Here is a 27,437-nt window from a genome sequence, read left to right as displayed (position 1 = left end):
CAATGTGTACTCCTTCCAACTACCTAAACCATGATTGCTGCTGACGAGGCTGTGGTTTACGGTGTAGAGCGCTAGCCGCCGCGGTTGTTGTGCTGACGACCAGCGACCTGGGATGGCTCAACTGATCCGCTCCCAGCCAAGCACCGCAGAGCAGCAGGCCCTGAGGATTCGTGGATGCCAGATACCCCATGTTACGGCCACTCCCCTGTTACTTTGCAAGGACCCTGGTTCCTCGCCAAACCGCAGCGATGGGACCGCAATTGTCGTCCCCCCTCCGGCCCTCACGAGTGCTGGCAAGCGCCGCTCACGATGGATTTGTATTATCACACTTCCTCAGCAGGATAGAATCGGGAATTTTGCGATTGGGAAAGTTGGTAGCTACAAAGTACGTTGATACGATTTGGCCGACGCCACGAAGCTTGGGACGACGAAAACGGGGAAAACCATGTCTCATATGGGCATGTGTGTCTGACACAAGGCTGCATACTTTCAGACACCCGAAACTCGGCCAATGGTCACACACGCCGGCCATACTTTGTTACTGCAGCATCCCCGAACTGCACACACCCTCACCGGCATATCGGTAACTCGGTACCCGCTCACTGCACTCCAAGACCATGCAATGTCATCACGAGGGCCGTGACTGAGTATCCGTGGAGACCTGGACGACCGGAGTCATTCTGTGATTCATTCCCGCTGCGGCAGAATCACAACGCATAGCCAGGAAAGAGGATCGATTCGCGATGAGCGCCGCGCGACAATGGTACAAAATCAGTGCACGGCACTTTCTTTGGTGTGCCAGTACAGCCGGCGGCGTAAAGTTGCCTGGCATCGTTGCGGCAGCGCGAGACTCGCCCGTTGATGGCGATTCCGCACGGGTTGCAGAGTGCAGACTACAGGGTGACCACGGATTTGCGAAACGTGTAGAACAACGAAAGGGCATGCACGCCATTCCCCGCGAACTTTGCCTTGCACGCCAGATGGCACGGCGCCGAGACGATGGCCCCCGTTGTTGCCATTAATAGGCACCATACTTCCAAGTGAGCGGAGACCATCGGCCTTGCAGCGGTGTTGGCGGACCGGGGGTGTCGCCATGCACCTTGCATCTCGCCATTTGGGGATGATTACACAGGGCGGTGACCGGATTTTCGGATCGACACACCGTCTGGCTCTCACATGATCGGACGCTGCACAACATGGCTCTTCGGAAAGCGAGGCTCTATAGGCCCAATTCGGAGACGGTACGATGCAGGCAAGACAGCTATCAGTGCCTTCCAGCTAAAGTCTAAAAGAACAGCGTTTCTTTTTGGTGTTGAAGCGTCGCAAACTCGGACGCATGGGCCAACTGGCGCCGCGAGCCCGCGCGTCCTTCTCGGCTCCCTTGGCCAGGTTGATCCAGGTTCATAGCGCGGGCACAGAAGAAGCACAGCACGCTCGGCGGACCAGGCGATCGGTTTTGTGCGAAGGCGACCCCGTCGACAGCGGCTGGACGGCAGCACGACTTCGAATCATGTGTCCTTATATGGCAAGACGTCTGCCTGGGGAGTAGTCTGAGAAGGAAAGCCACGGCCATGACCTCATGGCCTGGCGCCCACTATGGAGACAGTGGTCCCTGGACCCTGGGAACGGCGGGTGGCGCTACTCGTTCAGTCGGGGTGGGTGCTGAGCTGCGCCTCGCCCCGTGGCTTGCTGGCCGCTTCCCGCCGAGTTGGGCTCTTCGCTGGGCGTCCTGGGGGTTGCTCACTCGACTGCTCGCCCCTCCGGCGCCCGCTGGGGCCCACACGGAGTCGCCGGCGGAGGTGGGGCCATGGTGCGTCAGTGTCGACGGCCCGTCGTTTCTCTCTTGCTCGGCGGCTCGTCTTGCCTGCCTGCTTGCCCACAGTAGCGGTACTCGTCGTGCATGCGATCCGGCTCCTCTTCGATAATCGGCAGCCGCTCGTTTCGTCTCGACTGACTCCTCCACATGCGCACATCAGGCAACAGTCTCTACGCTCCGAACCCCTTGCGATGATGGCTGATATGCATCTCCGGCCTGTACTTCGTACGCTACACCAAGAAGGAGCGTCTTTCGCCCCGCTTTGCCTCGCACTGCGCCCTGGTGCTGCCGACAGACTCATAGCCTCGCTCACCTTGATAGGCCCACCGACGCATGTGCACCAACAGTCTGCAGCCGTCTGCCCGCTGTCGATGCGAGCTCTCGGTGAGCGTCGCTGTCGAGCGCACGCCCCTCCCTCCACCACCATGTCCGTCTCTTCTGCTCCGTTTGGCATGGCTGAGACACGCACGCAAACTCTCCCCCCCGTTACCCCCCCGCACGACAGCGGCAGAAGTATTGAAAGATGGTTCCTCTTCTGGCTAGCATTTATTCTTTGATTCTGTGCTGCCTGCTCTGCCGAGGCCTGATGTGCATGATTAGCAACTGGACTGATATAGAACCATTGCTTGCCTGGTTGCCTGCCTGCCTGCCCGCCTCGGGGAGTTGGCACCACGCCGCATGGCCCCACGAAACGAAACACCTGTCCCAACGGCCTCCAATGCAACATAACCACGCCAAACGTGAGAAGCCAGCCGGCCAGACGGTCCTCATTCACTCGCTCTGCTGCCCCCCCCTTCAGCCATGCTCATACCTCGTGGTACGTCCCGTAGCCGCCAGCGCGGCTATTCTATCCAAGAAAAAAAAAAGAACCCCTGACCCCATCTCGTCTCATCCCATCCCATCCATCCCATCTTCCCATCCGCCCTGATTAGGCGCACGGCAGTGGGTGAGACATGCGCTGGTTACCGCACCCCGATCTGACACACACACCCGCCACCAACTGTCCTTCGGGGCGTTGGACACTGACTAACTTTTTAGTTAACTGCTAAAATAAGCCCTGGGTTGTCGTCCTTGTAAGTCCTGTAAGCCGTCGCCGTCGCCGGACGTTTCTTCATGGATCATCCATCTGCCGCGGTCTGGACCTCGTGTCTGCCAACACCCCGGTTGCCAATGTCACATGCCGGATCGTTTTGGGTCTTGCTCCGTGACCTTTCGTCATCGTCAGGGTTTCGTTTAGCATTTTATTTCTTCATTGTGCCACCCTGCATTTCCGCAGACACTTCATGCGCGCGCAAACAAGTCTGCGGCGCGGCTCCTTGACCCAACGTGCTAAACATACTTCGCCTGGAGGGCACAGACACGCGGCGGAGGCCTCAGAGGGAACCACGCCTTGGTATCACAATGTCTTTAGTTCTATGCCCAGTACGGAGGGCCTGTCATTATGTGAGAAATGAAAAGCGTCCACTCCATCGCCTCGCCTTGGCGACGGTGAATCATGCCGTGGCCTGTCACCGCCCGCCCTCCTGTCCCAGCTTGTCCCAATGAAGAACAAGTAGCAATTGCAACCCCCATGGCCACATCACTCAATCCCTTCATGAAAGATATTTTACATGTCAATGAGGTTCAGGCCCTGCCGATGCTGCGTGGTGGTCATATGATTTCCCTTGCTGCCGTCTCATAATCCATTCGACCGCCATGATCATGGCCCGGCCCGCCCGGTGCAGACGCCGAGAATGCTTAATGCCTTTGAGTCAGACACTCGCTGTGTCTGTTGGTATATCGCAGGGATGCTGAAGATGGAATGCTCAACTCGCAGATAAACAGAGCAAGTTGCAACGGTCAACTAAGAAGGATTGGGCGCAAGTCCATGGTAACTCGTTCCGTCCCGGACGAGGGTGCATCTCGAGCGCGTCAAAGAAAGCCCGCCCTCGTCCGCATCGGCTCACTCGTGGCCGTTCACGAGGGTTATACCTTGCGGCTCATTGCAGCGCTCGCCCCCGCAGCGGCGAGGTCTTGCTTCCCGCTTGCCGTCCTGACGGCCGCACGTGGCAGCCCGCTGACTCCGCCGCTTATGGATCCGCCGCCTGCACTGGTTCGCCTGTTGATGCTGGCGGCTGTGGCGGCCGTCGCTCCAGACACCCTCCGGCTTGCCCCCGAGACGGGCTTGTGGGGGCTGACTCCGGTTCGCGCCGCGCTGAAACCCCTGCCCATAGCTCCTGGGGGATCCGGCAGCGGCCGTGGCGCGCTCACCGTGCTGGAGCGCTTGACGGGAGACGGGTCTCGCGCTGGCAGGCGCAGGATAGGCGCCGTTGGTTTTTGGCCCGTGATGAACTCGTGCCGTATTGCTTCCTCGGGCTTAAGCCGGCGGTCTGGATCCCACCTCAGACAGTGCGCCAGGAAATCGATGAAAGCCTCGTCGTCACATTTGAGTGCCTGCTGCAGCGTCTTTGACGAGGGCCGTCGCCTGCGTCCCTTAGACGACACGGTCAATCGCGGCTTACCCATCGAGTCGAAGAAGAGTTTTTTCCTCGTGCTCTTCTCGATCAAGTGCTTCTCTGGCGGGCCAAAGACCTCCATGATGCAGGCGAGCTGCTCCTGTTCGTTCTCACCGGGGAAGATGGGGACGCCAGTGTAGAGCTCCGCCAAAATACACCCAACGCTCCACATGTCAATGGGCATGCCGTATGTCATACCCAGGATGACCTCTGGCGACCGGTAGAATCGGGACTGGATATACGTGTACACTTTCTCGTGTTCGAAGCAGCTGGAACCAAAGTCGATGACCTTGATCTCCGAGTGAAGGGGGTGCCGCAGCAAGATATTTTCGGGTTTGAGATCGCAATGAATCACCTTGCGTTGTTTGAGAAGGATCAGCGAGCTTAATATCTGCTTACTGAATCGCCTGATGATTCGCAGGGAGAAACCTCGAAATGAGTGAGCCTTGATGAACTCGTAGAGGTTCATGTCGAGCAGCTCCGTCGAGATACAAAGATGACCGCGGAAGTAGAAATGCTGGGTAAAATTGACCATGCTGTGCCTGTTCTTCGGATCCTGGGCATTTCATTAGCAGGAGGCAGGCCCACAAACCCTTTACTCTGAAAACTTACCCATTCGCGGAGTTTCTGAAGAATATTGACCTCGACGAGAGCCTGCTGATGGAACCTCTTCTTGTTCCGAATGATCTTGACAGCAACGAGCACACCGAGCTTGTGGTCGATGCATCGGACTACTTGCCCGAAGCTACCCTTTCCAAGAACATCAATAATTTCGTACCTGTAGGCAAGGTGGTCTCCTGGGATGATCGTGTAGTCTCCGCGCTCGTCATCGTAGCCAAAGTTTGGTGCATCTGACTGCACATTGCCCACGACCTTGTGGGCGTTTTGCGTACCGCAGAAGTAGATGTCGTCAAAGTCGATAATCTCGCCCCGCTCATAAATATTGAGCATGGCGATGCGGACGGCCTCATGTGCGCTGACGCGCTCCTTGGGTGTCGCGCGCTTTCGCAAGGCATCCAGAGCCCGAGCGGCGACCTCGGTCTCTTTACGCCGCGAACCCATCTTTCGCATCTCCTCCTCTGCCACCATGTCGTCCTTGTCCAAATCTGCGGCGGAATACAGCGCGCTACGCATAGCGCTCATTGATGTTCGTGGCCGAATTGTCCTGTTGGCTGCCCCTTGGTTGCGCGTCGTGGGCATAGCGGAATCCGTACCCTCCTTCTTGCTGGCCCAGGTGTCGCTCCTCACACGATCGTGAACCACGTAATTGGTGAGGCTTGCGGCGGAGCTCTTCCGCCTCCTCGACTCGAGGTATTTGCCGTTTGCGCCGATAATCGGGGAGGGGTCGGAATGCTTCGCGGTCGATAGACTGCTAGTTGTCGCTGACGTTGGAATGCGCGGCGGAGGCATGGCCTCTTGCTTGCTCTCCTGATGCGTGCCGAACTTGTCCGCAGCTTCCACCGGCCCCGTGAAACTGCCCTTGGAATTGCCACGCTTCCACGTCAAGCTCAGCTTCCTCCTCAGCGAGCTCTTCGACGTCGGCGTCTGTGGTTCCTCGCGTGCCGGAGCGGGTGTGGGAGACTTCGGAACCGGTTTGTCCGTGTTTGGTTCCCTTGGCCCGGCGGGCTTCTGCTGCACCCTGTCATCAAACGCATTGCCAGTGAGCGTGGCATAGTCGCCACCAGTCTTGGAGCGCTTGAGAAAGCCATGCTCGAATCCGCCCTTTGGTAGAGAGGATGACAGAAACGGCGAGATGCTCGCCTTCTGCTTCGCTTCAGAAATACTGAGGGACGAATCTGAAGATTCTCCATTTGGTGGACTTGGTGTCAACCTATGAGCATGGTGAACTGAGCTGCTGCTTCTCAGCGACGGCATCTCGATAGTCCCATCGTATTTGCTCTTGGAGAAGAAGGAGCTTTTTGACGCTGTCATTGGCGTGGTGGGTGTCTTCTGGATGTGTCTCGAAGGCGGGGGACTCAGCGCCCGCCCAGAATTAGTGTATTCACTGGGAGCGACCGACTTGGGGTTCGTAGGAAGATTCAGTGGCCCAATATTGAGGGGCGGTAACCTCAGAGGCTGCAACTGCTTCTTCAATTGGACAACACCATTGCCATCTTTTAGGCTGGTCGACGACATAAGGGAGCTCTTCCTAGCACCGGCCTTGTGCTGCACCTTTGTCGGTTCTGGCAGGACAGGCATGGTGATGCTTCCGGTCGAGTTGCCAAAGCTGGCAATGGTATCGACAGTGCTTAGACCAGTCTTTCTCTTTTCCATGAAGTAGGCGTCCGCAGGCGAATCTTTGGGCGACTCGTAAGCCTTTGGGATCGCCGGGACTGGAGGGACGTCCTCATCCTCTTCGGTAGCATGAGAACTATGCACAGTGGTATGCTTTGGCGCAGGCAACCGGGACATCGACATTGACTGAGGGAGACGAGGCTGCATCGAACCCGTCGATGTCCGCACCGTGTTGAAGCTTGTTGTTGAGCCAATGGACAGCCCCGAGCTGTATGATTTTCGGTTGCTGACTTCTGGCGTCGTTCGAGATGAGGAAGGCGTGCCAGATGCCTTTCGAGGGATCATGGAAGGCGAGCGGGAATCTGCACGCGTGTCCATGGAGATAGGAGGAGGAGGGGGCACGTTGGCCAAGAAATTAAGGCTCTGCGACTGTGGCATTGTGGATAATCGCTTCATCCGTCGCGTATCGGTAGGGCTTATCGTACGCGCACCCAAACCGGTAGCGTGAGAGGAGTGGTGAGAGCCAGGCATTACGGAGGCCCGCTTGCCTCCAGATGAGGGTGTCATGCCTCTGCCACCGACACGTGGTGAACGGGGCGCCAGTGTTGACAGCCGGTTGTTGTGCTCAGGAGTCAGGTTGGATTCTGCCAATAAGTTTGCCTGACTGGGTCGCATAGGTGGCTGTACCGACTTCGCCTTTGCGGCCCTCGAGTTGACCATGTTACGTGGCATATCGGGTACAGGGCCAGACCCGCCGTCGATGGACCTGCGAGACGAGTCCCCAGCCATGCCCCTCTCACCCAACAGACTAGGACGGCGTGTCGGAACATTACGCGAGGGGGCGTCGGCATCCCCTGCAATGACCTGACCGATTGACTTTCGGGCAGGCTTGGGGACGACGTTTGCGTTGGAGATCGGGGGGTAGTGGCTCTGCCTGCGGTTGCGAGAGGACACCGCGGCAGCAGAGGGGTCAAGGGTGCCGGAGCTCGAGGAGAGTAAGGTTGAGGTGCTGGTATGTCTGCTAGACGTGCTAGGCCTTCGCAGGATAGAGCCGGAGCGCCCTGGCTTGGTCGTCGATGGCGGGTTGGCGACCCGTGTTTGGCTCGCCGCCTGAGGCATGGCTGGCTGCTTCTTGTCGGCGAAAGGCTTGCCGTTGGGGTCGAGAATACTGCCTTCTCCGGTCGGGGATGGGAACTGCGTCAACTTGAACTCGGTCGAGGCGGACTCGATGCTCGTTTGAAGGTCGTCGAAGTTGACGGAGGGTAAGAAGTCGTACGAGCCGGAGGACTGAGCCGATTGCCCAATTTCGCCATTTCGGTCGACGGAACTGAGCGAGTGATTGTATTGACTGGACGAGGATGCGGCGAGCATTGGAGCGTTGCCGGACACGAGGCGAATGCCTTTGGTGAAAGACTGATTGGAGCCAGGCACGCTGCAGACAAGGGAGGCGGAGTCAGCTCGGCTTCGGTTCGCTTGTGGCCCAGCGCGGGAGGATCGGCGGTGACGAAGAGACGGCTTGGGGTTGTCACGGACGACAAAGCAGCCGGACCGGACCCTCCGTCGGTCGTCGTCGCGTGAGCAAGGAGCAGGAGGAGCAGAGGACATACCTTCGGGTAGGAGATGATGAGTCGGCTGGTCTAGGCCCAGCGTGTGCCTGGTGCTTCAATGTCATAGAGGCGAGACGCCAATCCAGGGGCGTGCGTGCCGGGCGAGAGTCTCGTCGTCACTCGGGGTCAGGGGCGCAGCAGCCTCAGTCCGGTCAGGGAGCTGAGAGCATGCGGAAGGCTACCTCATTCCGGGCGCGGCAGACATGGGGCGAGGCGAGAGTACGAGCGGACGCTCCTTCCTGACGTCCCGCGTCCAGACTTGTGGGTGTGAGTGTTTCTGTCGTCGCTTGTTGGTCGCCGTTGCTGTCGACGAAGGCAATCGGGGCGCGGAGAACCAGAACGTCAAAAAAGGGCGCGGTCCGCAAATCGAGTGGCGCCGTCGTGTCGTCGTCGTCGTCGTCGCTGGAGGAAGGGATATGGGGAGGTGGGAGCCGGCGTCACAAACGAGAGAAGGCGGTTCCGCAGAAGAGGCCGGCAGGTGGGCGTGTTTTTTCGAGTCCCGCAGGTGGTAGTGAAGGATAATGTATGGATTGCACGGAGTGGGCAAGGCACGGAGGTTAGGTTGCTCGGCCGCACACGGGCAGTGGAGGCGGCAGCTAGTAGCTGGGTGGGCAGGCAGCAAGTGGAAGGGGGTTCAGGCACTGCTTAGTAGAGGTTGGAGCTAGTATCACCTCACTTGAGTTCCATTGCTCGCCCCCGCGGAAGGGGCAACGGAGCTCGCTGAGTGGTCGAGAGCCCCACGGGTACCCCATCAGAGGCCGCTATAGGAGTCCAGGGCGGGCACCTCAGGGCAGGGACCACCGGCGCGGTACGGTCCAGGATGCCAGACCACTGGCGTCCACAGTGGCGGCGGGCAGCCCTTTGAAGGTCTGGGCTGCCCTGCGTGTCCGGCAGGTCAGTCCCACGACGCCCTCCCTGCCTCTCCGTCACGGACGAGGCACACTCCCGGCTGTTCATTTGCGTTGCGCGCGAAAACATCGAAGCCCACTGCTTCTCGCGCCCTGACCTAGATAAAGTACCTAACGAAGATACGACTGGCAGTTCTACTCGAAGGAGGCGAGGGCGTGCAGGCCTGTGCTGGTAACAAGAGTACCTCAGGGCAGGCAGGCTGCCAAACAGGCTGGTAAGTGCATAACAAGGTACCTCTTACTTGGCCGCTGCAGACGACCGAGCCCCCTGACGTGACGCTGGTACCGACTAGGTACCTCAGACGTGCGGACTACCAGATATTACAGGTGCCACGCCACACGGGAGATTTGCGTGTTTGTTGGACGCGGCGCGTGTTGTCTGGTGGGATGCGAATTCCTACTACTGGTGGTGGGTACCAGCAGGCAAGGGCGGGCGCCGGAGCAGACGGCTGCCCGCACTGCATCTGCGCGCATGGGATGGTGACGTTCCCATGGGATTGTTGTTGACAAAGCGTGCGAGGGGATCCGTGGATATCTACATCCATGCCCTCATCCATTCGCGGAAGTGAGGGAGGGGCGCCGGGCCCGCCTACGTAGTATTTTCCAGGGACCAGCCGCCCGCCCGGCCCTTCGCAGGCGGGCAAGGGGCTTGGATGGGATGGACGGCCTCGTTGGAATGCGCAAGTTTGTGTTCCCTTGCGCGCTGCCTGATCCCCCTCTCAGGTACAAAGGCACTACCTGCAAGATGCGGGAGTCGTACATGCAGGAGTCGTCGTTCACGCGAGACGTATCCGAGAGTCGAGGTGAATCGGGTAATTCACAACCTCGCCCTCTCCCCTCACTACTTCGTACTTCGCCTTTATCTCACGAACGCTTCCTCACACGTGGACGCACAACACGCATAGCGTCCATGGGTGGCATAACCATGCCCTTGCCCGAGTGAGCCCGTCCCCCTCTTTCCCCAATCGCGGAGCCTCACCGATCTCAATTGCGTCTGTGCTATCGCGGGAGAGCACCCGGTCCTCTGAATAATATTAGCACTATAAGGTACCTACCTACGTACACGAACACTACGTGTCGCACGCGGTTCCGGGCCCTCTCGGCTGCACAGCTCTCTGGCGTCCTGTGCGCGCGCGCCCCTGATGAGACCAGAAAGGGGGCCGGCCCGCTGACGCATTCCCAAGGTTTGGGACGGGGCGCGCCGCAGGAAAGATAGGCGGGCGCTTGCCAAAGTAAAACCTGTCGTCCCGTATCACCGTCGCCGACAAACCTGAACCCTGCTCCTTTAAATACCCGTTATTCTGGGAGGGCAAAATCCCAGAACCATGGGAAGGTTGGGGCCCCCGGGTTCGTCTGTTGACAACGACACGAGATGCTGAGTCGTCGAATCGCGACCAGCTTGGGCCAGTTATGCGCCAGCATTGTATTTATCATGCGTGCTCCCCTGCCATGCCCGGCGGTCACTTGCCCGGCCTGGCAGCACGCGAGAGAGGGGGGGGGAAAAGGAGGGGGCCCGCCTCCCCGGGACTGTGCCGTGTAATTGGGGCGCGTGGCATGGCGACAGTGGCCAACGACCCTGGTCTCTGAGGCGCTCGCATCGACGATATCCCAGATCTGCGTCGTGTCAGGTACAAAACAAAGTGTATCACGATGGCGTGTCGGCTCCTGTTGTTGCTGTGTTGCCCTGTTGTTGCTGCTTGTGCTGCTGCTGCTGCTTGTACTAGTTCATCTCCGCAGCGCCTCAAGGATATGACCTATCCATCGCAGCGAGGAAGTGGAATCTGGTAGGTAGGCACGCAGTAGTAACATTTTTGCGCAGTGTTGCAGGCTGGAGGGTAATGCCCGCTCATCCAGAAAAAAACGAACCAAATTCTGAGTCGTCTCACTACCCTCAACTGCTGCGGGCCCCCAACAAATTCTCATTCAATTCATCATGGTGGACCTCCTTTCGCATGAACGAAGGGGAGGGGAGAATTAAAAGTCTAATTGGGCGTTCGGGACACGGAACATGATGAAGCGGATCCATTCGAAGTTCATATAAAATGGCAGGGCCCAGCCATCGCTGTCTCGGTCAGACCAACGTCGGACGTGTCGCTGTCGTGCCGCGTGCCGAGTACGAACTGCACGACGATGCCGCCAGCTCGTGTAACCAGACTCGGGAGGCAATGAGCCGAGATGCCGCGACTACGTTGTAGTTCATCCCTCTTATGAAAATCGGTGGGTGCTTGGTGAGGAAGGAGGTCGCATAGCCGTGGGCTCGCTTGATACGACGGCAACGGCGGCGTCCAAGGGTCGCCGGCTGTCGCTGCCATGTCCAAGTGCTTGTGGAGGCACCACGGAGCACTGCTAGTAGGTTCTTACCTCCTTAGTACCTTTAGTACGCACCAGCGAAGTACCTGCCTAGGTACTAACGTACTAGACGTAAGGTGGTGCTGGCTGGCTGGCTGGCTGGCTGCCCCGCCCGCCCCTCCCAAAACGAGCCACATTGCAAAGGCCGTTTGCCGTTGCCCACCCCCGCTCATCCGCTGTGGCTGACTCCCGCGCCGCTCGAGTGGCACCCCAAGCCAGGCAGGCCCCAGTCGCAAGGGAGCTCCTCCGTTCGGACTGACCTCATGGCCCGCCTCCGTTCAGCGTGTACGTCACATGCCTCGGGCCGTTCTTCGATTCTCTATCTGCAACCACCAACCTTCAGCAAGCCAACCTCGACATCTCCCATCCATACATCTCTAGCTCAAGGCTCTCCTAGATCCTTAAACGCCTCAAAAAAAGCCAAAACCAGAATAAAACCCAATCGAATCGCAATGTCCTGAGCCGGGCCCGTCGTGAATCCTACCTCCCTCCCTCTCCTCTCCTGGCTCGTCTGGCGCACGCCCGCTCCATGGACGACTACACCGCCGAGGTCATCGCCAGTGGCGATGCGGCGCGCTCCTCGCCCACCCGCAACCACAATGAGTCTGGTGCCTCGACGCCCCGGAGCGGCAGCGGCCTGCGCGGCGGCTTCGCTGCCATACGCGAGAAGGCCGGCTTCCAGGACCGCCTGATGGAGAGGTACGTTCAGCGACGCGCCCCCGTCCACCACATACACACACGTACACAACACTCCCTACGCGCCCCAATGGGGGCTTAGTAATACTTGACGAGGCGGCGGAAGTCTTGAGAACACGAAGAAATTGGTGCTAAACATGCGGTGCTCGTGATTCTGCTTTAGACTCCTCCAGCAAGTGATTCCAACCGACGACGACCACGGGTCCGACGCGCCCATCGTGGCGCCCGAGGCCAGCGACTCGGCGTTTGTGCAACGACCGTCGTTCAACCTGACCACCATGTCGTACAACTTCCGACACTTCAACGCGCGCATAGGCGTCGTCTTCCAGTTCCAGGCCGACGTCGAGCGCCTCCTGTCGTGGACCCGCCCCTCGCACACGCTGTCCTTCCTCGCCGTCTACTCCTTCGTCTGCCTCGACCCCTACCTCCTCCCCGCGCTGCCGATGGTATTGCTCGTCCTCGCCGTCCTCGTCCCCTCCTTCGTCGCCCGTCACCCCGCGCCCCCAAAGGGCACCCTCTCGAGCGAGCAGAGCATGGGCTACTCGGCCAAGGGCCCGCCCCTCGCGCCTGCCACCACCGTCCGCCCGGCCAAGGAGCTCAGCAAGGACTTTTTTCGCAACATGCGCGACCTGCAGAACAGCATGGGCGACTTCAGCCACGCCCACGACAAGATCGTCGAGCTGCTCGTCCCTGTCACCAACTTCAGCGACGAGGCCCTTTCGTCCACCGTTTTCCTGTTCCTCTGCGGCGGCGCCGTCGCCATGACCCTCGCCTCCCACGTCGTCCCCTGGCGCCTGCTCTTCCTCGCCGGCGGCTGGGCTCTCGTCGTCTCCGGCCACCCGGCCGTGAAGCCGCTCCTGGCCGCCCAGCACCAGCAGCACGTCCAGCCGCGCGAGGAGCGCGCCAAGACGTGGCTCGACCGCTGGATCGCCGACGACGTGATCCTCGACTCGGCGCCCGAGACGCGCGAGGTGGAGATTTTCGAGCTGCAGCGCATGTCTGACGACGCGTGGCGCCGTCCTGCGCGCCGCGGCGACGGAGGAGGAGGAGGAGGAGGCGAGTGGGAGCCGTGGCTATTCTCTCCCTCGCCCTACGACCCGCTCTCGCAGCCGCGCATCGCCGGCGAGCGGCCCCGCGGCTCGCGCTTCTTCGAGGACGTTTTGCCGCCGCACGGTTGGGAATGGAGCGAGAAGAAGTGGGCGCTCGACCTCTGGAGCAGGGACTGGGTCGAGGAGCGCATCATCACGGGCGTCGAGGTCGAGACCGAGGGCGAGCGCTGGGTGTACGACATCTACGACGACGGCGAGGACCTGCGCACGGGTGTGGTGGAGGAGCAGCACCAGCAGGAGAAGAGCGAGGCGGGCGGCAAGCTTCCCAAGGCGAGGCATCACCCACCGCCGAGCTGGGAGGAGGGCGAGGACAGCAGCGAGAGGAGGGGCCGATGGCGACGGAGGCGGTGGGTGCGGCTAGTCAAGAGGAGGGCGGCTCCCGCGACGGTGCTTTCATGATATCTTGTGCGTGCACACGCACACAATACGGAACTGACTCTACGATACGGCGTTTTGATACTTGACACAGGAGAGACATTCATCATGTTTATTTGAGAGCAAAGTCACCTGTAGTAAATTTGTTGGCGGTGGTAGCAGCAGCAGCAGCAGCAGCAGCAAGAGTGGTATAAAGAGTGGTATAAAACGCTGGCCCGCATCGTCCATGTGTTAGGCAGCCTCCCAATCGCAGTTCCCCCTTCCAGACTCCAGACATGTGGAAATTTACGTTATGGTGTCGACAGTGAGGATGCGAACATGACTGAGCGCTCTCCAAGATGGCCGCTTCCCCGTAGTATCATTAGGTAGCCGCCGTCCCGCTCGCTGCGAAAGCAAAGTAGATATTAATAGATAATCTCCATCTTGTCCAAAATCTTCAAGATGCCGGCGCTCTTGCCCTGCCCGGCATCCATCTGGACCACGAGCCTGCGGGCGCGCTGGATGAGGGTGGCGATGACGGCGCGCGTGTAGGCGAAGCTGCCGGTGCCCTCCATGTAGGAGACGGCGTAGCGCTTGATCTGGATGTCCGACGTCTTCTGCTTGAGGATGTTGAGGAGCTGCATGTTGGCGGGCGCGGAGCGGATGCTGTGGATGACGGGGAAGGAGAACTTGCCCTCGGTCAGGTCCTCGCACATGCCCTTGTTCTCCGTGTACTCCTCGGAGGCGAGGTTGAGGTAGTCGTCGCGGATCTGGTAGATGAGGCCGACGAGGTTGACGAGCGGGACGCAGTCGACGTCGGCGGACGACTCGGCCTGCATGAGCTTGATGCCGAGGCGGAAGAGCCCGCCCGTCTTGTTGCCCACCATCTCGAGGTAGTCATCCTCGGTGGGGCAGGTGAGGGTGTCACGCCAGTACAGGTCCATGCCCTGTCCGCGGTGGAGATTGACGAGCTCCTCGGCGAAGATGGAGACGGCACGCGGGTTTTCGAGGCGCTGGAGCTCCTGGAGGCCAACGTAGCACATATAGTTTGCCGAGTTGATGGTCTGGGGCACGCCAAAGATGTTGTGGGCGACGGGAAAGCCGCGCCGCAGCTCCGACGAGTCCTGGACGTCGTCGATGAGAAGCGACGCCTCGTGGAGCATGCCGATGACGCGGGTGATGACCTCGAGGCTGGACGGGGGCACGTCGAGCATGGCGTTGAAGGCGGCGACGAGCTGAGCCCGGAAGCTCTTTCCGGGGTGGCTGAGGGCGTAGTCAAAGGGGGCCCGGATGACGGCCTCCTTCTGCTGGGTCCAACAGCGGCGGGGGGTGAAGTTGAGGTCATCCGAGGCATAGCGTTCGGCTGCACCGGGGCCCTGGTAGGGGGATGCGGCGGCCGACGAGTCAGATTGAGGCCGCATGGTGTCCAAGCCGGGACTCAAGCAGAGGGCGGGCGACCGCCAGTCGGTGCCGGGAGGGCCGTGGTGGTGCGGCTTGTTGCCTCGCTGGCCAATCCAGGCGGCCTCGGAGACGGGAACGAGGACTGACGGCGCCAGCGAGGTGGGATGGGCGAAGCCGGCGGCGGCGGTGTTGCCGGCGTGGCTCTGCTGGACGGCGTTGAGACTGGCGCGGTTGATGTGCTGATGGTGGAGGCCGGTGCTAGAGGTCCTCGGGGGGATCGCGTTGGGCGACGTCAGAGCAGCAGTATTATTACCGGGAGTGCCTTGGGGAGAGGAGGGAGACGAGGTAGCGACTGCGGTGCGAGGCGGCGAGGACATGTTTGACGTCGGAGGCGGCCGGGCAGGCAGCAGAAGCTCGTGGGGCCGCGCGGAGCACAGAGGGCAGCCTGATGATGGTAGCGATGGTGGCGGATGAGAGGGGTAGGCGAGGCGTGGCCGTGGGGCGAGCAAGCATGGGAAGAATGAGCTTGCTTCTTGGTCCGGTTCCGCCTCGCGCAGGGTTGCTCTCAAGGCACGGGGCCCGATCCGAAGTCGATGCTAGATTTAGATATGCTTTTTTGTTTCGTGAGTCGTGACGGCTGGGCCCAGAGCGACGTCGACACGAGGACAGGGCTGTGAGACGAACGACTCAACGTCAGGGGTGGAGTGCGTTGGGCCGGTAGTTGGGGGGCAGTCAGCGGCGCTGTTGGCCCGCGACCATATGGTCACGCGCGCGGACGGAGGATGTTGGCGAAATGCTTGTTGGTTCTGTCTGTGATGAGGCGCGCGTGTGGGCTGACTCGTTAGCACGGTCTTGATGGAGATGCAAGAGGCAGAGGCGGGAGTATCATAAGGGGTTTGGGGCACTGGGATATGGGAGGGGCTGATGAGGAAGTTGAGCGACGGGATGAAGAGGACGGGATTGATGCGCTGGCAGCCTGGAAGCCTCCCGTCGGGCGGTGGTGAGGCGGCGGGCTGGGCTTTTCAGTGGCAGCCTCCACTGCTCTCGCTGCGCTGTGCTGCTTGCTGGACGCCCGTGCGGGTGCCTGAGCTGAGGTGGAGCGGCCACTGCATGGGAGCCTGGGCTTGGGGCCCGGCTGTTGAGGGGGCCCGGCTGTGCTCCAGCTCCTCGGTGCAGCGCTGTGCCGTCTCCTGGGGGCATCACGGGTTCCATCAGTGGAAGTGATCCGCCTCACGTACCGAGTACACGGCACTAGCTCACCTGCTGATGTACCGTGCCCGAGCACGGGCAGGCAGGGGAAGCCCCCCCCACTCCCCCCCCTCCCCCCCTGGCCAGCTGCCCTCCCCAGATGCGGCGCACCGCAGCCACTTTGGAATAGTAGGTACATTATGCACGCCAGCACCGGCAGGCGAGCCGTCTTCTCATGCGTGCGTTCACGAACATGGGACGAACGAGTCGCACTTACATACACACATACATACGCATGAAGAGGCACATCATACTGATTCATGCATATGAACCCCGGATGGACAAGGTAGCGCTGCGGCTGGTACTTTGTATGCAAAACGGTGGTCGCCCCGTTGTCGACGGCGCCATAGCGGCCGGGAGAGCTGGCGGTAGAACGCACGGCTGCACCAAGAAACTGACTGGGCAGCAATCTTTTCTTTTTTGACGGGACACAGGCTGCCTGCCGAGTCACGACATTGCAGGTTTCCGTACTAATGGTGTATATCTGCCTGCAGCCAAACCGTCAAAGAAACCTGTCCGCCCGCTCTGCAAGGTGGCACTGCGCAGCCCTGCCCTCAGCTCCTGCCCGTGCAGCTGTGGAGCCTGTGATGGCGACGACGACGGCGGCCGTGGTGGTTGCTTGCCCGGGGCGGGGGGACGGGCTGACCGAGTGCGTGCGGCGACTTGCGAAATACTACCCGACGAGGTTAAAGGGCCTTTGGGGGAGCTTGAATCACGCGCGATACGTAATAATTGCGCAGGATATACGCATCCAGACAGAATTTTGGTGTATCAACTTTCGTAGCTACACGACCCGTGATGCCGCGCTCCAGCACGGCGGCGGCGGCGGGCGGCGGACGGCGCGCCGGGCCAGCGGGCCCCACCCCTCCGGGCGCTGTCGCCGGTTGCCCCGTCAACGCCGCATCCCCCCCCGGCCCAGAGTCTCTGCCCCCTGTAGGAGAGACCCTGTCGCATCTCATCCCATTTCCCCCGACTTTCCCATGCACGCACGCACGACCCGTGCAACAAGCCCCCCCGACCGATCTTCTTCTACACGAATAATCCACTTGCCCGCCCATCGCTGCCCGATCCCCTGCCCTCCCTTTTCTTTTCTTGTTCCTGCTCCCTCACTCTCACCCTCTTCCGCCTCTCATCCTCTCTCTCTCCCTGCACGGCGCGCGCGCGTGTGTTTGTGGTCTCGTATCTCTGTCGAATTTCATATATACCCCCATCCGGAAATGCATTTTTGAGTTCTCCTTCTTCTTCGCCCGTCTGTATTACCACCACCGTCCCGCCACCCGCACATCGTGTGCGCGCGTTCGCCCATTATACCCCATTGTTGTTTATCCCCTTGTCGCAGAAGCATCGCCATCCCCAGCGCCACCGCTCGCCGCCGATTCCCAGTGCTCCTCGCCCCGTTAGGCCACCATGGAGGCCCTCCTCTCCCTCGCCTTCGACAACCTCTCGTCCTACGACGGGCCCAAGGTCCGCAAGGGCCTGCGCCAGGTCGAAGGCCTCCTCGCACAAATATGCCTCTCCCCGGACCACAAGTCGGAGCGCCAGCGCCAGCGCAGCTCAGCGGCCAACGACACCGCCAACAGCACCTTTGGCGGCGGTGGCAATAGCGTCGTCGAGTCGCCCAAGCAGCAACAGCAATCGCCGCGCAAGGACTTGGCCCAGCTGTCGCACGACCCGGCCTTTCGCGAGTTCTTCAAGCTGCAGGAGGGCTTCGAGTGGAACGTGGCTATGCGCCTGATCGGCACCCTCGACCGCCTCATGGCCAAGGGCAGCGACGGCCAAAACGACCTGCTCATCCTGAGCGCCCTCGACCTCATCCAGGGCGTGCTGCTGCTGCACCCGCCGAGCAAGTCGCTCTTTGCCCGCGAGCAGAATATGAATGTAAGGCTCGGTGGCCCATTTACCTCCCTCTCATCGACGGCTTCTAGAGTCTCCCCCTCCACGTCCCTCATACATCCTTCCAATTTGACACTCTCTTTCTCTTTCTCGTCGCTGACATGAATCAACCGCGCAGCTCCTCCTCGACCTCCTCGAGCCGTTCAACTGCCCTGCAATCCAGTCCGCCACGCTCCTCACCCTCGTCGTCGCCCTCATCGACGCGCCGACCAACACGCGCACCTTCGAGGCCCTCGACGGTCTGCTCACCGTCACGTCGCTCTTCAAGTCGCGCTCGACGCCCCGCGAGGTCAAGCTCAAGCTCGTCGAGTTCCTCTACTGCTACCTGATGCCCGAGACGCCGTCCATCCCCCGCGCCCCCGGCAACCACCGCGACTCGGTGCCCGCCATGCTGCAGCGCAGTCCCAGCAAGCTGGCCGGCGCGTTCGCTGCCGCCACCGGTGGCGGCAGCGGCACCAGGCGCAGGCGCGCGGGCAGCGGCGATACCATGTCGGCCGCCACGCTGTCGACGGAGGAGAAGCAGGGTTTGCTGAGCCGGCATCTGAGCAGCGTGGAGGACCTGGTTAAGGACCTGCGGACCTGCGCCCCGTTTGGCGGCGTAGTGTGCTAGCGCACCCCCGTTTCGTTTGTCCTTCGTTTTTGCTGCGTTGATATCGAAGGGGCTTGCGCGCGTTGGCGTTGGGTTATGTCTTTGAAAAGCACAAGGCGCGGGGGCTCGTGCAGCCGGGTCCGGGGTTGTTCTCACTTGCTCTTCTTGTTTCTCGCTCTCTCTTTTCCTCTGTGGCCACCTACCCACTAGGCATAATGGGCATTTTGTACGGATAAGCAAGGCGTTGTATATATAGATGGTACGATACTTCATTTGATGCTCTTCTGGGACTGGCTCGTTGGTGTGCCGTGCTGCATATGATTATTTCCGTGAGGCGCCCGCTCTTTTATCTGTCGGCTTTTCGAGGCCTTTCGCTGGCGGGCGTTCCCGGCGTCGTGGTAGTCGTGCGTAGTGAGGGCGACGGCTGCACCGGCGGCGGCGCCTCGCAACCATAGAGCTCGAAGCGGCCGTCCGTCGTGTCCGGGTGCGGGAACGGATGCGCTGACAGGTGCTGGGTCGATGGTGTTGGCGTGGCCGGGGCCGGTGGTGCGGGCGTGGCCGTCGACGAGTCGATCTCGACGGGTACGGCCCTGTTCTCGGGGGCATGCTGCGGACGCGAGGGGGACGCCGTTGAGCGGCCGGCGTCGGAGGCGTCGGTGTAGGGCCCGGGGACGGGGCCGAAGTAGTCGTCGGTGGGGCGCGGGGCCTGCGACGCCGTCGTCTCGGACATTTCGCCGATGCCGATGGGACGGTGGGCGGCGTCCCGGGGCACGTTGCTCCCGGCATAGACCCCGGCGTCGGCATCGGCGTCGTCCGGCTGCTCGTCCTTGCGCGACGCGCCGGCGGCGGCAGCAGCATCGGCGCCGCGCCGTCTCCGGCGTCGGACGCAGAACCACCAGGCGGCGGCGCCGAGAGCCAGGCCGCCCGCGACGGCGACGCCCACGCCGATGCCAGCCTTTGCGCCGCCCGAGAGGCGCGAGTCCGAGGCGGAATCACCGCTGCCGGCATCGCCCACGAGGCGCACGTTGGTATTGGTCGGGTTGCCGGGGGCGCAGTAGGGCTTGTCGTCGACGCGGGTGCAGTGCATCCACTCGTCGCAGCAGCCGGCGCCGTCGGGGCACTTGAACTGCGAGGTGGTGCAGCCGTCGACGACGGGTGTCAGGGTGCCCGATGAGGGCCCGCTGGGCTTCTTGGTCTCGACGCACTGCCCGCCGGAGCGGCAGTCGAAGCCGAAGGAGCAGCACGCGCCGCCCAGGTCCTTGGGGCAGAGGTATTGGCTCGTCTGCGGACAGGCGCGGCCGCAGCAACCGACCTGCGCCGAGGCGGTGGTGAAGACGGTGACCACGGCGGCGTCGGTGTTTGTGTTTGTGCTGCTCGCCGTGGCGGTGACGGTGACGGTGACGGCGACGGTGGCCGTCGACGTGCACTGGAAGCGGTCGCTGCTGCAGTTGGAGTCGGAGACGCAGTTGGAGCCGATGGGGCAGCAGCGCGGCTGGCTCTGCTTGTTGACGTAGCAGTAGTGTGTGTTTTCGCAGCAGCTGCCGGCGAAGCCGACGTCGAGGCCTGTTGTTTTGCCATGGACGAGGTTGTCGCCCTCTGGTCAGCCTGAAACCTCTGCGCTGCGCTTCCAAAAGAGAGAAGGGGGGGGGGGGATGGCATGTAAGTATGTGTGTGCGTGTGTCGAGAGGTGGCGCATCAACGACAACAGCATCAGCAACAGCATCATCATCAGTAGCACTTACAGTTGTGAAACCCGGCGCCGCAATTGCCGTCGCGGCGGGCGAGCTGCGGCAGCACTCGGTCGGCGACGAAGCGCGGCATCATGCCCTCGGGGGTGAGCGGCACGGCGCCGTACCGCGCCTTGCCGCCGTCGCCATCACCATCGCCACCACCATGGCCATCACGAAGCGCAAGCTGTGCGCCCGCCAGGCCGGCCAGCCCGGGCAGCAGCAGCAGCAATGATTGCGTTGCTGCCGTCGTCCTCATCGTTGCGCGCTCGATAACCACCCGCGCGCGGGGGCGTCCGACACTCAACAAGTCGCTCGCTCGCTCGCTCGCTCAACCGCTTCGCGTGCAATTGAAAAGCCTCGCCTTGTCGTCCGGCCGCGCCGTGCTCCCTCAGTCGCGCTCTCTCAGTGCGTCCGTGTCAGCCGCGCAAGACGGCAAAAAGGGAAAAAAGAAAAAGAAAAGAAAAAGACAACGGCCAACGGGTACCCCTGCCTGTGTCTGTTTTCTGGCTTTTTTCCCCTTTCTCTCTTTCTTCGACGCAGAGCCGCAATAGGACAGGACAAGCAAGGCAGAGTGAGGAGTAGTAGAATGCCACAATGTCAGATCTGGAGCGCCCGCTCGCCCGGGGAAGACGGGGCGGGTGGCCCGATGCAAGGCAACCTCATGCGTGGCGAGAGCGCGAGAGACTGGGTGGGAGAGAGTGAGAGAGAGACCCGAGTGAGAAGAGCGGGCGGGCGATGTTGGGCCCGACGCACGCACGCACGCACGCACGGCGCACAATCGATCCCTGGGCCCCCCGCCGCCGCATCCGCTTATTGTGCCCCGCGTGGAGTTGCTATTGTGCGAGCGAACACGACCGGCGATGGGGTGTGCCGGCCGGCTCAGTACGTGCGGCGCGTGCGTTGTTTGCATGATGTTGATGGTGGTGGTGTTGCTCCTTGGCATTGCCCGTGTCACAGTCCGTCCCGCCTCCTTCCTCCTCGGCGCGCCGGCGGGCGGCGGCCGCATCACGACCATCATCGTCGTACAGTACAGTATACTCCATAGGTCGATATTCCTTGTCGTCGCCGTCGCCGTGAGAGGCAAAACCCAAAAAAAAAAGAGAGTCGCAATGGCAGTGGCGCCTGTCGGCGACGATTCGGGCATGCAGCCCGCCCGTCCGCCAAAGAGAGTCCGAGACGCTGGACGGGCACGCGGATGTGGCGGGCGGGCAGCAATCACGTCCGTCGCCATCGCCGTGATCCCTGCCTCGGCCTGCATGCGTCGCTAGCGAGCGAGCGGCTGCCCTTATTTGTTGACTTACTTTACCCGTCCAGTCGGCACCACACACCGGCTTACACGGTCGGAGACAGACGGGGGGAAAAGCGGACGAATGAATCAGCGCTTGACTGACAACGGCCACGGCCGAGAAGAGAGGGGGGGGCGAGATGGAGGATCTTGCTGCGCTGCCGCATGATCAAGCAAACCGCATCGAGCGTCCCGCATCCCCCATCTCATGCCATCCGCCCTTCTCCCTCCCACTCACTGTTGGCCGGCCCGCGCTCAGCTCTTTCTTCCCCTCCACTCCTGCAGCACACCAACCAACTACCCGAGCAGTGAATGCGACACACACCGAGAGCGGCCGACGTTGTATGTACATACATATGTACAGTAGTTGCAGTAGCAGTATCAGGCACGGATGCGCCACCACGAGGCATATGCGGCGACGCCCCGACCCCGTTGGTTATATATAAAAAAGTCTGAAACAACGTCGACAGCATTTTCGCATAAGCGTTTTTACCGTTATATATATATATATTTTTCTTTTGGCAAGTATATCCCATACGGTACAAGGTCCCGCGCTCCTTCTCAAGGGAGACTGCTGCGGCCGGCCATGTTGCGCGTCCAACACACCGTTACACGGCATCTCATGGTGCACCGCGGCGGCTTGTCACATGAGTAACTACGACCACACTCCTTGACCAAGAACAGAGGCACTCTACGAAGTCCACCTACCTGCCTTGGGCACGGGAGGACTTGTGCACTGTAAAATAGGAATCTTGCTTTTTTTTTTCTCTCTCATGCATTCTTGTTCATTCTGAAAGAACGTTCCATAGCATCAAGCACCGTCGACACGCGATCCCAAGAATCTCTCCGTATCCATCGTTGTTGTTGTTCCTTGGAAATAGTGGCGAATCCTACTTCTCCTGGGGATCCTCCCACGGACCGCTCTTGCTCTCGCCACGTCTTTCCCTTCGCACATTAGACTTCACTGACAAGGCTGAATTCAACCCCGAGTCACCCCGCGCTCCGCGCAGTACTTGTCCACCTCCTTGCGCAGCGTCTCGCGCTGCCGCAGCGCCGCCTCCATGACCCCCTCGGCCGTCTTGCCCAGCCCGCGCGCGTCCTCGCGGTGCACGCGCGCGTGGATCGTCGCCATGTCCTCGAGCACCGCCTCGAGCTGGTTCGGCAGCCACGTCACGATGGGGCTCCCGCCCGTCGCCGTCGGGTGCGACGTGCGCTTGAGGATGTACTCGCGCGCGAAGCACCAGTGCCGCCACCGGAAGTCGCGGACCTGGTCCAGCACCTGCAGCCAGAGGCTCCGCGACTCACGCAGCAGGTCCAGCTGCTCCTGCGTCGCCGACGTGGTGGCCCCGGGGCCAAGACCGAGCGCAAAGTTGCGCAGGTCCAGCTCCTGCGACCGTCCCTTGACCCACTCCAGGAACGCCTTGTGGTTGCTCGGTCGGTACGAGCGAAAGTCGCGGAGGATCTCCGTCAGCGGCGTGTCCGGCATGGGCACCTGCAGCAGGTTGTCCATGAGCGGCACCATGGAGTCGTTGGCCCCGGACTCGCCCCGGAACGACATGGGCTTGTTGTCGTTAAGCCCCTCGTACACCACGCCGTCCGGGAACATGGACTGCGACGTGATGCCGAAGATGAAGGTCCGGAAGCTCGTGTACTCGGTCGGCCGCGACTTGCCCCACATCGTCTCCATGACGGTGTTGATCTTGCGCAGCGCCTCGAGGATGCTCGTGAGGCCCTCGTTGAACTCGGCCCGCTCCGCCGGCGACCCCAGCGACGACGTGTCCATCTTGGACGCCACGTCCAGGCACTTCATCGTGCCCGCCACCAACGGGCCCGAGTTCTTGACCATGTCGATGTGCACCAGTACGAAGCCTGCCTCCGACGACGTCGGGTGCAACCCGTGCTCAAACGCCCGGATGAGCCGCAGGTTCGAGTACTCGAGCCCCGCCGCAGGGTTCTCCAGGCGGTAGTTGAAGAGGGCGTACGAGCCGGCGTACTCCATGAAGGGCTGGAAGCCGCAGCTGCGAGTGGACATGTGTTAGTCATCTTTTGTTCTCTTCATGATTTGCGTTTGCCGTCTACACTGCGGACAAGCCGGGGTGAGGGGACGAGTAGGGGGACTGAAGCCATCACTTACATCTCGGCGCACCGCGCAATAGGGTGCGCAATGTTCTTGGGCAGCACCTGCCGCCCCAGGCCGTAGCCCTCGCCGCGGACGGAACGCTCGTGGCACGGCTCCAGCAGGTAAGCCGATGCCAGGAACGAGTAGTCACGGTACAGCGCGTTCATGAGAGGCAGATCCTCCTTGTACTTGTCCATGGCCTCGGTCAGGTCCGGGAACGTCGAGTCCACCTCGGGCCCCAGCTCGCCCCGCGCCAGCAGGCCCGGCTCGCCCGACAGCATCTTGACGGGCATGCGCTGCAGGATGGACTCGAGCGCGTCAAACTCCGCGGGCAGCTTCGCGGGCGGGTCCATCCGCGGCATGAAGCCACGCGTCGTCGACACCATGAAGGCCGGCAGCGAGGTGTCCTCGGGACGGGTATCGTCCAGGACCTCGAACCGAGCAGCGGCGAGGGAGCCCATCTTTGCGTGCGCGTATGTGTGGGTTGTGGGGGAGTGAGGGGTGGTGCGAAGAGTTGTGACACCGTCTTGGAGTCTTGAAAGGGGAACACGGGTGAGGCTAGGGATGGGGATGGTGATAGGGATAGGGGCAGGGGCAGGGGCAGGGGCAGACAACAGATTTTGGCAAAGGAGAGGGGGGAAAAAAGCTGTGCGGCTCGATTCTGAACTCGCCTCGAGTGATGCTAAACAACTCAGGATCCGGGCGCTCAACTTGGGCCCTCGCCGCCGCCTAAGTACCCCGTGGCCGGAATGCATTCCGGCCACGCAGGCGGGGATAGGGTCACGATGTGCAGCAAACTCGGAGCCCGAGCCAAGCCCGGACCTCATTATTGGAAGGCACGCTGCGCCGATTGCGCATGAACACGTAACAGAAACATTATCGCTCCCTCAACAACAGCGTCCCGCGCCACGGCCACCGCCGGTCCGCGGGGCCGCACACAACGCGGAGCGTCGTGCGAGTGAGGCCATCGTCGTGTAAGTCGCCACCCGGCCGACACTGCCAAACACCGCCCGCGAACCGCCGTGAGAGCCGCCGGCACGGCATCAAAGTCTCGCTTCCGGGGCCACGCGGGGCAAAGAGGTCATGCTTTCAAATTCTCGTCCCGACACTGGGCTCCCAGAGAGAGGCGGAGGGCGTCGTTTCGTGGGGGAATCCGGGGCACTTAAGGGGCACACGGGCCCACATGGTGCCGACTCTGCCCGGCCCTTTGTGGAGCCGTGGCCGGAACGATTCCGGCCAAAGAGCCATGCCCGGCTCCGGCCTGCCTCCCAGCCTCTCCTGCCGCATTCCACACGGCCCCTTTATAAACAATGGGCTCCAGTCCCGGTTCTCGGGCGCCCCGCCTCAGGCCCATGTCGTCGTGTTCCCCTCACGCGGACAAGGCATTACGCAAACGAAACTCGTATGCGAATCATCGGTGCTGTTATTGGTAGTACTCAAACTTTGTTCGGGATCCATTCTGTGCTGCTCATCCTGTTCGTAACCCATTCTGTAGATATCTGTCATGGCGCGTGGCAAATCGTTATTAACCCTCCCAGTCTCTGCCTGTTCAAAGCCGAAAACAGGCCCGGAGGCGAAAGCATTATACAAGCCGAATCGTAAGACAAAGTCCAACCTCGTCCATCCCTTTCCCTAGCCCTGCCCTCACTGAGTGGCTTCCGCTGCGTCCGCCCTGGTGGCCGGCGTCGATATCGTCTTGAACCCGCTCGGGGAATCACCAGTGCCCATGAACAGCCTCGTGGTCTCCGCGGGGGTAGTCTCAGCTGCAGCGGTTTCCGGCTCCATGTTTTGATCCGCGACGGTCGAGTTGGTGTACTGCTGGTTTGTGCCGACGGGAACGGGCACCTTCAAGCTGGGTGAGGGCGCCGCCGTCACATCTTGGGCGGGACCAGCTTGCCCAGGCTCGGCGTTGGATCCCATATCCTCGGCCGCCTTGGTCGCATCTCCAGCTCCTTTGGTCGAGTTCTTCGCGGGCGATGACGCGTTTTCAGGTGCTGCTACCGTAGCAGAGGTGGCGACGGCAACAGTGAGCTTTCGAGCTATAGTCACTGTCACCCGGTTCGTCATGGTCCTCGTGACCGTCGTAGTCCTCACACTGCCATCCATGTCTGTGGCAACCTCCTCCATGGTCGTGGTGACAACCTTGTCCAACGTGTTTGCTGTTTCCGTCGGCTCTGAATCCTTTGGCGCTTTGGTGACGGGGCTTGCGAATTCGTCTACGGCTGTTTTCTTGGAGCCGCCTGCACCCATTGTGTTGGGCGATTCCAGCAAGATTGCGCCGGAAGCGCCATCTTTCTGTTTGCCAGGACTATCCGCCGGCGACGATGGACGTGCTAGTGGATCGGCGTTATTCGATGAGCTGCCGCGACTTCCTTGGCCATCTTGATCGTCAGGTGAGGCTGATGTAGAAGCAGGTTCGCTGCCCGACCCTGCAGGTGTGTTTGCAGCAATGTTCTTCCCGGTCTTTTGTTCTGCGGCAACAGCAGCCATCGTGCAGTTAGCGCTTCTACGGAACAAGGGGTGATCACGTACCTCATCGCGCTTGCTGTTGGTGCCATTGACCCCAAGATAGTACAACAAGTGCTCGACATCACACTCTTCGCCGTTGGCAGCCACTTTCTTTTCGTTGGGAACGCCACCACCAGGTGGCATCAAAGCGGCTACCTGTTTCTCAAGGCTTTGCAACTTGCTGAGGATGTCTTCCAACTCGGACACTGGGACTTGGACTGCCTGCGTGTTCCGCGCCTGGACGACATTCTTGGCGACCTTTACTGTATGATGGAGCTGCACGACATCATTGGCAAAACGAGGAAGATACTTTACATCGCGCCTAGCGAGGCCATGTGGCGCTTCAACCGACGCTGGATCACCGACACCAGAGGATAGAGCAAACGCGGCATTAACGAGATCGGTAAGCAAAACCATTGTGCAATGAGTTGGACAAGAGTTGTGAGGTAAGCGGTGGAGGATCCTCTTGGCTGCTTTCTGGGCATGAAAGCGGACAGGGCATGATATATTCTCCTGTGAAGGCCTTTAACGTTGTACAGAGCAACGCATTCCAGTCGACACTTGCACGGCATGGCTGAGTGACACTTGCCACCCCGCCGGGCCTATTGTGACCGAGCCTTCGCCGATCCATTCGCACGCATAATGCATTCCATCCAGGTTGAAATAGCAACGGTTATTGTGAGCGCTCGTTCACATTGTTGCGACATTCCTGAACACTTGGCAGTTCGTGAGTGAGGTTATTGTCCATCCCCTCACTCCTTCGCCTGTTGCGACTGTTGGCTAACGAATGTGCGAGCCGGACTCCTCCTGCTAAGTGGGCCGCCTTCAACTTTTGATTACCGCTTGCTGGTGGACTGGCCGCTCAATTCCTTCTTCAGCTGGACTACCAAATTCGAGCGACGGTGCGGCGCAGAGCAGCACTACCATACCACTGCGAAGGGGGATAAGCCCAGGGTATTGCGATTCTAGTCCCGGAAAGAATTCTCGGCCCATGGTCCAGCGAGTCAGTTCTCGATACCACATAGCCCCGGACTGCTCTTGGGGTCCCAGGCTGGTATCGGCGAGCGAGCAGTGTAGACGTTTCAGTGGCTGAGA

The 27,437-nt window shown here is 61.0% G+C and overlaps 8 protein-coding genes across 9 annotated transcripts; 2 read left to right on the top strand and 6 right to left on the bottom strand.

Moving 5' to 3' along the window:
- Positions 1-3,158: 3,158 nt before the first annotated feature.
- POM1 (Dual-specificity kinase) lies at positions 3,159-8,681 on the bottom strand. Its single transcript, XM_047988262.1, has 3 exons — positions 8,154-8,681; positions 4,924-7,978; positions 3,159-4,867 (listed from the first exon to the last, which is right to left on the bottom strand). Exons 1-3 carry the CDS (start codon positions 8,216-8,218, stop codon positions 3,782-3,784), a joined length of 4,206 nt encoding a protein of 1,401 aa, XP_047844255.1. The 5' UTR covers positions 8,219-8,681; the 3' UTR covers positions 3,159-3,781.
- A 3,041-nt stretch (positions 8,682-11,722) lies between these two features.
- PEX29 (Peroxisome size and maintenance regulator) lies at positions 11,723-13,806 on the top strand. 2 transcript variants are annotated; one of them, XM_047988260.1, is made up of 2 exons: positions 11,723-12,109; positions 12,270-13,806. In XM_047988260.1, exons 1-2 carry the CDS (start codon positions 11,940-11,942, stop codon positions 13,612-13,614), a joined length of 1,515 nt encoding a protein of 504 aa, XP_047844253.1. In that variant the 5' UTR covers positions 11,723-11,939; the 3' UTR covers positions 13,615-13,806. The 2 variants fall into 2 exon arrangements, with proteins under 2 accessions (XP_047844253.1, XP_047844254.1); XM_047988261.1 differs by having other exon boundaries at positions 11,726-13,806.
- On the bottom strand, positions 13,697-15,902 carry BTS1_2 (geranylgeranyl pyrophosphate synthetase). Its single transcript, XM_047988259.1, has one exon. The coding sequence runs from the start codon at positions 15,345-15,347 to the stop codon at positions 13,995-13,997; it is 1,353 nt and encodes a 450-aa protein (XP_047844252.1). The 5' UTR covers positions 15,348-15,902; the 3' UTR covers positions 13,697-13,994.
- A 1,314-nt stretch (positions 15,903-17,216) lies between these two features.
- Positions 17,217-18,773, top strand: JDV02_006829 (uncharacterized protein). The gene is made up of 2 exons (XM_047988258.1): positions 17,217-18,096; positions 18,230-18,773. The coding sequence occupies exons 1-2, from the start codon at positions 17,626-17,628 to the stop codon at positions 18,719-18,721; spliced, it is 963 nt and encodes a 320-aa protein (XP_047844251.1). The 5' UTR covers positions 17,217-17,625; the 3' UTR covers positions 18,722-18,773.
- On the bottom strand, positions 18,771-21,606 carry JDV02_006828 (uncharacterized protein). Its single transcript, XM_047988257.1, has 2 exons — positions 20,443-21,606; positions 18,771-20,263 (listed from the first exon to the last, which is right to left on the bottom strand). Exons 1-2 carry the CDS (start codon positions 20,684-20,686, stop codon positions 19,047-19,049), a joined length of 1,461 nt encoding a protein of 486 aa, XP_047844250.1. The 5' UTR covers positions 20,687-21,606; the 3' UTR covers positions 18,771-19,046.
- A 1,088-nt stretch (positions 21,607-22,694) lies between these two features.
- Positions 22,695-24,295, bottom strand: JDV02_006827 (Indoleamine 2,3-dioxygenase; the record flags this gene model as incomplete). The annotated part of the gene is made up of 2 exons (XM_047988256.1): positions 22,695-23,733; positions 23,850-24,295. 2 exons carry the CDS (start codon positions 24,293-24,295, stop codon positions 22,695-22,697), a joined length of 1,485 nt encoding a protein of 494 aa, XP_047844249.1.
- A 1,183-nt stretch (positions 24,296-25,478) lies between these two features.
- JDV02_006826 (uncharacterized protein) lies at positions 25,479-26,084 on the bottom strand (the record flags this gene model as incomplete). The annotated part of the gene is made up of 1 exon (XM_047988255.1): positions 25,479-26,084. One exon carries the CDS (start codon positions 26,082-26,084, stop codon positions 25,479-25,481), a length of 606 nt encoding a protein of 201 aa, XP_047844248.1.
- An 83-nt stretch (positions 26,085-26,167) lies between these two features.
- Positions 26,168-26,759, bottom strand: JDV02_006825 (uncharacterized protein; the record flags this gene model as incomplete). The annotated part of the gene is made up of 2 exons (XM_047988254.1): positions 26,168-26,263; positions 26,367-26,759. The coding sequence occupies 2 exons, from the start codon at positions 26,757-26,759 to the stop codon at positions 26,168-26,170; spliced, it is 489 nt and encodes a 162-aa protein (XP_047844247.1).
- Between the last annotated feature and the right edge of the window lie 678 nt (positions 26,760-27,437).

Source organism: Purpureocillium takamizusanense, chromosome 6, assembly GCF_022605165.1.
Source record: "Purpureocillium takamizusanense chromosome 6, complete sequence".
In the NCBI taxonomy this organism is placed as follows: domain Eukaryota; kingdom Fungi; phylum Ascomycota; class Sordariomycetes; order Hypocreales; family Ophiocordycipitaceae; genus Purpureocillium; species Purpureocillium takamizusanense.
Note: the sequence above shows the minus strand (reverse complement) of the source record. Positions and strands in the feature narration are given on the sequence as shown.